Consider the following 12,275-nt stretch of genomic DNA (forward strand, 5'->3'; position numbering starts at 1 on the left):
TCATTTTTGTGAACAATATAGCGACTGGTGTTAGACGGGAATTTGTGAATTTAGTTCTTCAGCCGCAAACCTTCGTCACACCGCGCATGTGAGAAATGTGAGGGGAGTAGTATAGATATATTTTGTTGCGCACGTAAACCCAAACACAAATTAAAAACTCGAGGTTTAATTAGGTCATTCCTGACACGATTGGAATTCATCGAAGAACACTAAGGAGTCAAAGTCGATATTTCTACTGCTGTTATTCTCCTATTATTCACATATTACAAGTGATATCTTATTATTGCTCCCAACAATCAAGACAATGTTTCTCTATAATTATAGCACTGTTTAACCAACAAATATGAATTAGTTTATATAAAGGAGATTGAGGGAACGTATGCTAAATTGGGATATATTAACTGAAACAAATAGAAAACTAATTTAAGTAAAAGACTCAATGCACACAGACTGGAAATGTAGCAGTGGCCATGTCACGCGAAGTAGTCAGAGGATACTGCAAATGTTAATGTTATAGATGCATAACATAATTAAAGCTTTTGCATTGAGCAGAGGGAATCGTACACAGTACATTTTTGGGAATATCAAGTGGATCTTCTCGGACGCCAATTTAAATTACCTGATAATGAGAGATGCCTGATTTCATAAAATTATTATGTAGTACTTTACATTATGAAAAAATAACACATCTCCTTTATTTTAATTACTGTAATTACTGTATGAAGAATATCACTGTTATACATTCTAGAACCAGAATATATTCATCTTGATAGTATGGTAAAGGTGGAAATGAGCGATTGTTTTGTAACGTGAAATTTACCGGAAATGAAGTAAAATGTATTTTGTAATTTCACACACTGGTCTGTAATTTGTTAATTGCAATACTGTATTGCGGTGTAGTTTTATACGGTCTTTTTTAGGTTCACTGAACTAGAAAAACTGTATTCTCAGTATGTGCACTGTATCTTGCAATTCTTAATCTAATAATATGTGGTAACAACTGAACATGAACTCAAACAAACACATACAATTAACGTTTGAACTAGATTCTAGGTATAAGCCATGAGACGTGGAAATTATAAATTAATTAATAATTTTGGCATTTTTGTTGTACGTGGATATGAAAAACAATTCAATATTTAAAAAGAAGGTGATCATCAGCCATTCTGTCTATCGTAGATTACGGATTTACAATTTCAGCGCATGTCCAACCTGACCTGTTGAGTACTACTAGGTCAGCAGATTAACGAAGTCTTTTGATTGATTGGCAAGATACACAAAAGACTGAGACTTGCATTTTGTAAGGAGCTAACTCAGCTGCTTATTTTTAACAATGTATCTAACCCAAACGCGCCAAATTACTGCCATTCTTAAAGAGCAAAACGGTTCGGAGTGTAAAAACCGGAGTAAATTTGAGTTTACGGTGATTGGGTAATTTGTTGGCGAGGAGTTTGCACGCAATGCGTGATTGGGACTATTACCCTGAAATTGTATTATAATAGTGAAGTACTTTTTTACAGCCGCACAGTTGGTTGCTCTGATCGGGACAGATTGCGTATATTATGCTGACTGCATGCAAAGGCATGGCATTGATGGTGTATGTAATTGATGTTATAATGTGCATAGGGCACAAACTGAGACCTATGTGTAAAATGCGCTTGTTCGCATCACGATGGGCATGGTCAAGTCTAGCGTGTGTGTGCCGTCAATCCATATATCGAATAAGTACGACGATAGTTATATCTCATTTTGAGTTCAGGTTCATACACAAGCCTCGCATATCATGGAACATCATTATCGTCCTGCGAGATTAAATACTTTGTGATCATTTGGGGCTGGCAATTCCCTTGTTCCCGCGCGCGTGCAAATACGCTAACTACGATGAGCTTTCATATACACAAGCAGTTGTTTAAAATGAAGGAAAAACAATGTCTCATCATCGTTACTTCACATTCCATCAACCACAACCCCTGGATTCATAATGCTCCAGCCCAGTTTCCATTACCAGTAGGCGCGTACATGTGTATTCATCATCATGTAACGTGTGTGGGTGGGGGGGGGGGAGTAAATGGTTAGCAAAATTATGGTGGACATAATTCGATCATCAAAATTTTACTCACCGGATCAGATAAGAAGTCGAAATAGTGAGCAACATTTCACCATGAGATGTGTCCCAGGCATTTGATCAAGGAAAGAGTTAGCTGCTGTTTAGTATATTGATATATTTAAGTCAGTGAGATTATTTAAACTTGGTATTGAAATATGTATCTTATGTATAGGGATTTGAAGACATAAGTTTTGGCGAAATAGACCATTTACCGTCCAATGCACAATCTCGCATTATGCGTGATCATCATATATTTAACAAACAAACAAACCTACATCCTAACGTGATCTTGTGTTTATAGCGGGGAAACAAAGCGTCGTAAATTACGATCGTTTACGACATCTGGTGTAAATTACGATCGTTTTACGACATCTGATATATTTATTTGTGCTTGGATTGGAGCGATTCAACACAATATAATATTTCGCGGCAGAAAGAAACAAATCATGTTCATTGTTTAGGCGTTACAAAGAAATGAGCCTGGTAGATGATTACAATCATGAAAACATATTATACGAACGTTTATCGCAAGCAACGCTGAAATTATCGATAATGCTTATCGGGATTCTTCGGCAAGTTTGACATGTTACAGGTGCATCATGGGAAGAGAGCTTAGACGCAATGCCTGAAGAAACAAACTAACAACAACAATCCCCGAATCAAACCGGTTCGAACAAGAGATTATTATCGCAGATAAATCTGTCAAGTACACTGATAGACGTCACAAGGAAAACACGGCTCGCATTTATCCTCAGTAATAGCCCCGTCCACGAGATTGCTTTCGATATAATCGTTTCGTATAGGCAACTTTTAAGCTCCATAAAATCAGAACTCGTTTAATTATTCATCGGCGCATCTTTGGAACCCCCTTCATTTTATTGCTAATACTTTTTATTATTTAAGGTTGTATACCGCCCGACCCCAGAAATTATGTTTTTATCGAATACAATATGAAGTGACACGTACATCAATCACAATTTGCATACCATTATGAAATTTGTATTTGGCATTTCAGGTAGAATTCTCGCAGCCATGAATAATTTCTTTCTCGTATAAACAATTCATCGGTGATATTGACACTGCAGTATGTTTGTACTACTCAAGTGGGGGAACTGTTTGTTCTCTCTCCATAAGGATGTTAAAAACGATATTTTATGTTCGATGACAGCAGCAGGAAGGGGTGTTATGCCCTTGCATGGCTGTGTATCCCACCACACATTAGGCTGTGGTCGTCTTTTTCTTTTCTTTCTCGGTACTGGAGTGCTATCATCCCCGATGATCGCAGTCTCATTTGGTATGTAGATGAGACTAGGTATGATATTGATTAAACACGACTACGTCATTTACGGGATGGTTACAACTGTCTCTAGATCATCATCTGATAAAGCAAATATGGCATGTTATACTGATCCGAGTTTTATAGATCGGCTTAGTGACGAATCGATTGATATGTTGTTTTTTTGTGGATAAATGCTTGGAATAGCGGTCCAGGTGGAGGGAGGGGTGAATCAAATATCTAAATACTTTCTCCCGGGTATCCTGCAACACATTGTCGCTTGGTGTATGTTATATTTACAAATAACAATTAATGTTGCTGACAGTGAGGCGATGACATCACTGAAACATAGAGGTCGGTGTGACGTCATATACTTAGTTCATTTTATTCTACATTTGGGAGTACTAGACTTACACAGGTTCAGTAAAACGTGATTTATTACATGTGGTCACAGACTATGTTTCCTTCGTTTCAATATGTGCAGCAAACAAGGAAGGTATTTTTGGTTGGTTTGTCAGATAGGTGATAATGATGAGGTAACCAATAGGGGAATAGCGTTGTGGTCACGTGAATTGAAATGTCGAGCATATCTTGTGGTGTATCCAGATATTGAGAAACAACTTCCATATTGATTCCGATTTACAAACTGTTTCTGTTTTGTTGACGACATTTTTGAATGTTTTGATATCTTTTCTATTTCAATCTCATATTTCAATCGCAGTATGAATTAAAACATTCTCCCATCTGACTGTGCGTTACGTCACTACATATGCATTTATATTGTAAGTATTTCTATAAACAGATTCCGTGTAAAATCAGTCACTCATCGTAACTTACGTATCTCATGAATAAAATAAATAAAGCAATCAATAATTCAAGTATCAACAAGCTGCCTTCAATTGAAGTTAAGTTTGAAAAGGTCAGGATATTGAGAGGGATAGAACCCTAATGGAAATAGGTGATAAAACGATACGGATGCACGCTTCAGTGTGTTTTATGGCCAATTTTTTTCTCAATCACGTAAAAGGTAGATTTTCTCGTAAATGTACGCAATTAGTTGTATTATGTCTATCCTGTCTGAAAAACAAACTCATCAGCAAAATGAGGCACAGTTAATGTAGCTGTATTAGCAGTAAGTCAGCGGTTGAACTTGACTGAACTTCTTGCAGTGGGAGGAGTTGTGTGACGAATCTGATCTCCTAAAACAAGTTGCATGTTTTGCCACGGTATATTTGCCGAGAATGGAATATTATAGTAAACATTTAGTGAAATATACTTGTCTGTCACTCACGTGTACATTGCGACATGTTTATGTACACATTTGCTTCTACGATGTTTGCATTTGGCTACGCGATTAAAATTTAACACATCCCTTAAAATTGCAAACTATCGCGCCTAGTCGTTCACGCGGATTATTTATCTTGCGATAATCCCGCGCGAGGTGAATATTGGGAGCTAATTCCACGGGCTTTTTGTGTAATTTGTAGAATTTATGTAATCTCATTCAACGACCTGGGTAAGATTATATTTTTATTTGTAATTCAACCACGGCGAAAAAATGCGCTTGGTCGCGTATAGAAAGCTTAAGAATGGCAGAGTAAGTAAAGTTACCGATGAATCAGAGCTAGGTTATTTAGTTCACAATTGCTATTACGTCATCGTCAAGCTGACCATATTTTATCATTTATGTAATATATAAATTAACAAGTGGTCGCGTTTGAGTCTCTTTTCCAAGTTTGAGTATCAATAAAATTTGACAAATGTCGAATTTTCAGAAAATTCTAATGACCCAGCCATAAAGTACGAGTGCCTTGTGTGGTTATAATTGTATACTCGTAGTCTCTGTGTCATACTACGCCAGCCTGTAATATAATTGGTCATGACACTGCAATGGGGCGGTCGATCGGCGACAAGTAACAACACTCCAGGGGGAGGCGAGACATCAAGATAATTACAAGGAATAGCAATTCTATGTATCGCCTCAGGTCCGAATGGTGACCATAGTTTTCACACCCCCGCGATGAACAAAACTGAGTTTAAAATGCTGTATAATTGTATCACTGGGGACTCATCTAAGAGAGCCTCTGGGGGCGTTCAGATAAGATTGTGATTGCAAAGGATTCGTCAACGATAAAACTGGGTTTACGTGACAAAAATATAGTAGTCTATGAGATAGCTAGATAGCTCCGCAAACATCAGCGCTTGTGACGATAACGAACACTTTGGAATAATGAATATTGGAGTTGATGCACGAGAGACCAAACGCTCTATCGAGCATATATAATCGACCCTAAATCGTCCAATTTCGCGCAATGTTATTATTGATGTACGTAAACAACCCCGAATGCTGCACATAGTAAAGAGTATGATGAACAACTAATTATACGCGCGCGTATCGCTGTAGTCCGGACACACACGGACACACAGACGATCCAGACGTTCGCTAATAAATATTTGAAGTCGATAGATTCAGTTCGCTCACATTATACTATTTTACAATGACGTCACATACTGTATAAATATGGAAATCTATCATAAAAAATATTCGTGGCAGAAGCTATCGTGCTCATCCACAGGGAGAGATATTACAGGTTCAATTTCTGTTGTCGGCTGCTAACTCAACAATAAAAAAGATAATCTTTTCTGCCCACTTGTCCAAGCAAGCGGCATTCCTATGCTAGTTGCATTGAAAAATGGCGCCCAGAGAATCAATCGTACGTTGCGTACCCGAGAGAACTAACATTTCCGCGTATTTCTATTTATTCCTTAAGTTTATTAAATGACGCTTTAGTGGTTGATTCCTATTCATTGTTCCCCACAAAACGGTCACAAAACGCCACAGTCGACGCATAGTCCCCGGGCGCGTTGAAATCCATGTAATCGATGTATTTTACACGCGTCGCGCACGTCGCGTTGGCCCGATCGGAACGTGACGTGGCGAGTGGCGACTATGGCGCTTTAACTGTAACGCAGCTATTCTATCTATAGTGGGACTGTGCCTGTGAGTGAAAGTAGTAACAAACTTTGCAATGAATACCAACGTAATCCCTCAAGGCGCCCTCCATGGAAATCAATACACTGAATATGTACGCCAAAGTCGCAACAAACTGAAAGTATAGTATGAGGTATGGAATACGTTTAATATCGACCACCGCGTATAAACCGTGTATAACTTTAAAACAAAACAGGGATTTGTTGATATTTTAATGCTTGTGAGCAGGTTTGGGCGGGAAACATGAAGAAATTAATTTCCCTTCGTGGCATTACATCATTGACGCTGTTTATTAGATTGACAATTAATGAATGAACATTTTTTGAATGTAAGAATTGTCCACATTTTATTGAAGGATGTAATTAAAACATGGCGCGATATGGAGACACACGATATCGGGGAAATATGACAAAAGCCAATCACTTTACACTGACGATGATCATGAATAGGAATGGCCGAGAATGAATTTGACAACACACCTGATCAGACGTGTATTCTTCAATTCCCGAATCCCCTCTGAGGGTTAATCGTACTATACCGACAACACATCTCCGAGGATTCCCCAAGCCAATCCTTGTACGGCGCTGTCATGGTAACGCCACCTAGTATGCGCGACTGAGCTGTGCAGTGTCACAGAGCTATATTAGTCAGGCCCGAGTTTTCCCGACGTTGTGTTGTCTGTTGAATTTATCTTGTTTGGAACAGCGCTCTAAAAGGTGGACTTCGAATATAACCCCGTCTTTTCGACGCATTACGTCATCGTTTGCGGTTTTCTGCCAATCAGAGCTCGTGATACGTTTTCAATGTCTGTGCGACATGCTCTGGCAGCGATGTTACGCTTGATTGAAGGCCAGTGCTGCTTATTCTTAACGACTACGCGCTGCACATTATAAAATGTGTTATGGTTGTAATATATAAGGTTGCTGAGGGTACGCGAGACATTTGTGGAACAACCGCCGAGCCGAATGGGAGGCACCTAAATGAGCGTCCCCACAAGGGTTCGTGGCTAAGTTGAAGTAACGCTGTGGCACGAGAACGGACAGCGATAGACTGTCGATGCGACTTGCTGCTGGTCGTACATGCGCTGGTCTACACACACACAGGCAGCTGCCATCGCTAACGAGGGAACGTCGCCACTCCTGAGCACGTACGTGATCTTCGGTGTTTTTATTTCTACATTTCCTCGCAAATTCACCGGAAGATAGATATACCAGCACATTTAGCCGTTATGTATTGCGTAACAACCGGTAATGACGAATGATCTATTTCTCAGACGTTTACAGTAAGGAAATCGGGGAAGGGGAAAGGTGTATTCACACATCCGTAAGTCGAATACAGCTTTTTAGGAGCTTTCAGTTAGAGTTAATTGACTCACTTATCAATAATAATACACCTGGTTTGTTGTCATTATCAGGCCGGTTTGTCATGATGCTTCATAGTTTATTCCTCGATTTGCAGGTCAACTCTATGTGTATTACGTAATCCATCGTGTCTGTGTCTTATTCTGGCACTGGGCTGTGATCACCGTTTAACAACGAACCATTTATTCTTCAGACTGTGCGTCTCACCTTGATATGGTACTCATGTACTACTACGACCATATCGGCAGCTGCTGTCGCAAATTAATCATGAAAATTGGATGCCCAACCAAAATATTGCTGTATCCGTACGAAGGATGGGCGGCAGCCGCCATGCACGTGTACTGGACCCTGAAAACACGTTGGTGGAATCGCTCCAGGTGTAAAATCGTAGAGGTGTGCGCTGGGAAGAAGCGGTCGACTAAGGGAAAAATTTACGACGACGGCAACGGAATGATGTACATCACGGGGCATTTCAAAGACAGCAAACTGCCGGATTTTGAGCTTCTACTGACGTCACATGTTACGAAGCAAGATTTCCTCGCTGGTTACATTTTAACCGGGACTCTAGAGAGAGGGGATAAAGAACAGAAGAATATGCAGTTAACTCATTTTGCAATGATCAAGCAGAAGTGACATTCGATCACGGTTACGGAGCAGTGAAAACATTGCACGAAACAAAAAGAACAGAACCAGAGTACATACAATTGTTTTGCATCGCCTACTAGTCTGCGTAACTTATAATCGGACAACTTAGACCACACACCACAAAGCGAAATATATAGCTGTATATGACCACAACGCTTGGTCGACATATGATAACGCTCGCAACTGTTCCACGCCAAAGGCCGTGGCTTTGAAGCCTTGTAGAGAGACCTAACAATGCAACTCAGATACGGTATTTTAGAATAGCATGTCGCATTCATGTGTAAGCTATTGTAATGAGTCGCGATATGCAGGCCCCTTCAGGTGCATCCGTAAATCGTACTGCCGAAATACCCTTCAATATAATTTTCTATGCATTTCTATATATATATTGGTTTAGTCGGAATATATGTGAAACTAAAATACGGTTTAAATTCAGTTCCGAACAATCCTTTTAAAACGACCTAATTCTTGTGAATACCTTTTCTCCTTGTATATCTGACAGCGGAGAATTTGCCACAGAGGTATCTGCCCGGTGACCTTTGAGTAACGATATAGACTTGTTCGGCTAACGTTGTATGATAGGCAGCATTAGAGGAAATACTAATTCCCTCATCCCGTTGAGAATATACCCGACGTGATAAAAATACGTGCATGGCTTCGTTGAATTGTTTCCTAAAACGCTTTCATTGTATAGCCATTTGAACTAGTAAAAATAGACGTATAAATTGTGTAATATTTGTTCTGAAGACTGAGATGTCAATTCACGCCGCTCGCTGCATGGCATAATGTGCATTTCCTCGCCACAGTGTATATTACATTGCCATTTGCCCGTGTTCATATCGCCCCTCTAGAGGCACGCCGTAGATTCAGAGGAAAGCGAAAAGGACATTTCACGAGTTACTATGTACAATATATTTTATACTAGAACGTTTTTCGTCGTCTTTTATTTATTTATAATATGCACGGGGTAATGACATTTTATTCTACGTCATTTTAGTGATTTTTTTAATCATTGGTTTTGAAGACCGATGACTATATTTACTGCATTTAATAGAACATTTTGCTAGTGGGTCGTTTAACTTGGCACACCTATATAATTTACGTGACTTCATTCTCTGTTGTTACCTGAAGGGAGATATGGGATGCTCGCTTCGATATTAAAATCCCGCGAATGTGTTAAAAGAGAGTACGTTTTAGTGAGGTAATTTCCTTGAATGGCACACGTCACTGTTGTGTCTTTCCGGCCATATTTTTTTTTTTTTTTTTTTTTTGCGGGTAATTTTTAACCTTCTAGTGAAATTATGGACGAGTTCACTAGAAAAAATCATAAAAGTTCATTAACATTCAGTTTAGCTTTAAAATGTTCGGGGAAAACTTAAAAAGTGTAGTCTAAAAGACCTCAAAAACCGACATATTTTGACATTATGACGTCAAGATCTGATCTCGAAAATCTACATGTTTTGAGCATACATTTTTAAAGCTACTTAACTCGCCGAAATTTTGCAATTATAAGTTTGTCATTGCATAAACTGGGACAGCGTTTAGGCATATCACGTGTTCCAATTGAGTAGTATCATTGTCGTATGTAAACAAATACCGTGCCGTCCTTTCACGTAAACTTGTATGAGAATCTCTCTACAGCCGAGACTCGAATTTAGCATACAAACACCACCAATTCCCATAATTTAATTGCCAATAATTTTAAGCTATTTTGAATTGTTAAATTCATTATTGCGTGGACGGATGTCAATAATTATTAGATTTTTTTCAAAATAAATGAGTCAGCTAGAGTTTGGTATATGACGCACTCTCTCAGATATCCAATGTTATTTCGCACGCATGCTCAGCTGTCGTCACTATATAATAAATACGAATTCGGTGATTAATAGAAATTCCGCTCTCATCAGGTTTGCTGCATTACTATGCCCACCTTGAATGGAATCCTTAATACCCTAAAAAAACAGTGATTTTGAAAACCATATCTATAAAAATTTTAAAGAAAAAATGTTAATGAAATACTCCGGGGAATTAAAATGATACACCTATCGAATGACAGTCATGGAATCCGCCCGATAGAGAACGGAGTTACCATGACCTTGGTTTCTAGTTCACAACAGGAGATTCCACTACACTGTATAGCGGTGTTTGGATAGAGATCAAGACAGACTCAATCAATCAACCAAAGAAGGCGACGTATTCACTGCAGTCCATTATTGAAGTTGAATAATCAGGAAACGAGAAAGTCCCCACTAATTTAAATGGGTAAACTGGCGTTCTCGCTATTATTACCAGCTAGATACCGATGTGTTTTAAATCAGTGCATTTACACTCAAATACGATCTGGCAATTTTTGTATTAACTACTAACATATATATGACAGCCTCTTTTTTTATTTTAGTCTTTTTATGTTCACGTAATATTATTTATTTCCTGTCCGTGGAATGTAAATACATTACGAGTTCATTGAGAGTGTTCGTATTCAACTACAATCGACGGAGTTGCGCGTGCGTACATCAACGTAATTTCGCTGAGTTCCGGAATGTACGAATTAACGAACAAAAAGACTTAACCACAGGCAATTGAAAGCGCACTTAATATTAGACTGCGCATATTTGAATATCGTGACAATAGCGTTGTTGTTCGTGATTTTAGCAGAATGGGCGTGTTATTATTTACCGAAACGGGTTTGACAATTCGATCGATGAACGCTTTAATTCCGGTTTTAATCAAAACTCGACTTGTACGAAAACACCGACGCAGGTACGAGAATTTGTAGCGGTGGGGAATTCTGCGTAATGGCATATAGATGAAAGTATCGCGTGTGATGGCATGCAGATGCAAGTATCGACTCATTCATCTTAATGGGATGCGCCTCAAGTAAGCCAGATTTCAGAGTCTATTTAAATATAGCATACGATTAATTGGTTGGATACGTCGAGTTCTACTCATCGGAGATATTACGATGTCATCAGCTTGGATTGTTACTATTGATTTGCACCTGCGCGTATACAAAATAATTACAATTTCGTACTCCTCATCTGCATATTAAGTTGTTTTAGGCATTTCTGATTTCGAATGACATTATTCGTTGCCTCATTTTGGCAATAAGTGTTATTCTTGTTAGCTGTATTTTGAACGTCCAACGGAAATCACCGTTGAGCCATGCACGCCACTCGCGGTCTCCACCCCTTCCATCCCTACAGGCGCCACTTACAACTTCGAGAAATGTAACGCGACGATTCATTGCTATGGTTACGCACAACTTGATGAGTTTTTAATTATTGTAAATTAATGAAGTTATAAGAGCGATTTTGTTTATTACAGTTCCTTCCCGTTGCCGTACGTGATCCTTATCACTTTGATTATGGTTAGGATTACTCCGCATGTTCGTGAACTTTGGCGATTCTCAGTTCTCCTTGCGCAACGACGCTAAGAAAGAAACTTTGTTGTAGAAAACTACATTTCTTTCCCATCACTGCCTACATCAGTATTTTCTAGATATATTCTTCGTATTGTATATGGCATTTGGTTGTTATATATCTCATATTTTGTGTGCTGAACAGATTTATACAAATTATGCTATATTTGATTTGCTCTGACTCACGGCAAAATATTTGACTCCCCAAGTGAGCAATTTGTTTTGCAATAAAATTGTCTGTTTGACATTAACCGTACTACGCATTGTTGGCATCATGATTATTTGAATTTGTGTCGCAAACTGACTTTTGGGAATGAGAGGAGATTGCTGACGCTGAACTGAAACATACTACAATGCATATGGCGTCTTAGTATTTAACTCGCTGCCAATAACACCGATTCACAACTGATTCAACTACGCACGAAGTACGCTCTGCATCCCTCTTTTTCAAGTGGAATGACCCAATCGTCTCGCTG

The 12,275-nt window shown here is 38.9% G+C and overlaps 1 protein-coding gene across 4 annotated transcripts; it reads left to right on the plus strand.

Moving 5' to 3' along the window:
• Positions 1 to 7,176: 7,176 nt before the first annotated feature.
• LOC102807567 (uncharacterized) lies at positions 7,177 to 12,055 on the plus strand. 4 transcript variants are annotated; one of them, XM_085493518.1, is made up of 2 exons: positions 7,177 to 7,522; positions 7,930 to 12,055. In XM_085493518.1, exon 2 carries the CDS (start codon positions 7,950 to 7,952, stop codon positions 8,367 to 8,369), a length of 420 nt encoding a protein of 139 aa, XP_085349644.1. In that variant the 5' UTR covers positions 7,177 to 7,522; positions 7,930 to 7,949; the 3' UTR covers positions 8,370 to 12,055. The 4 variants fall into 4 exon arrangements, with proteins under 4 accessions (XP_085349644.1, XP_085349643.1, XP_077865940.1 ...); XM_085493517.1 differs by having other exon boundaries at positions 7,179 to 7,522; positions 7,834 to 12,055; XM_078009814.2 differs by having other exon boundaries at positions 7,180 to 7,698; positions 7,834 to 12,055.
• Positions 12,056 to 12,275: the final 220 nt, after the last annotated feature.

Source organism: Saccoglossus kowalevskii, chromosome 19, assembly GCF_978046115.1.
Source record: "Saccoglossus kowalevskii chromosome 19, keSacKowa6.1, whole genome shotgun sequence".
Lineage (NCBI taxonomy): Eukaryota > Metazoa > Hemichordata > Enteropneusta > Harrimaniidae > Saccoglossus > Saccoglossus kowalevskii.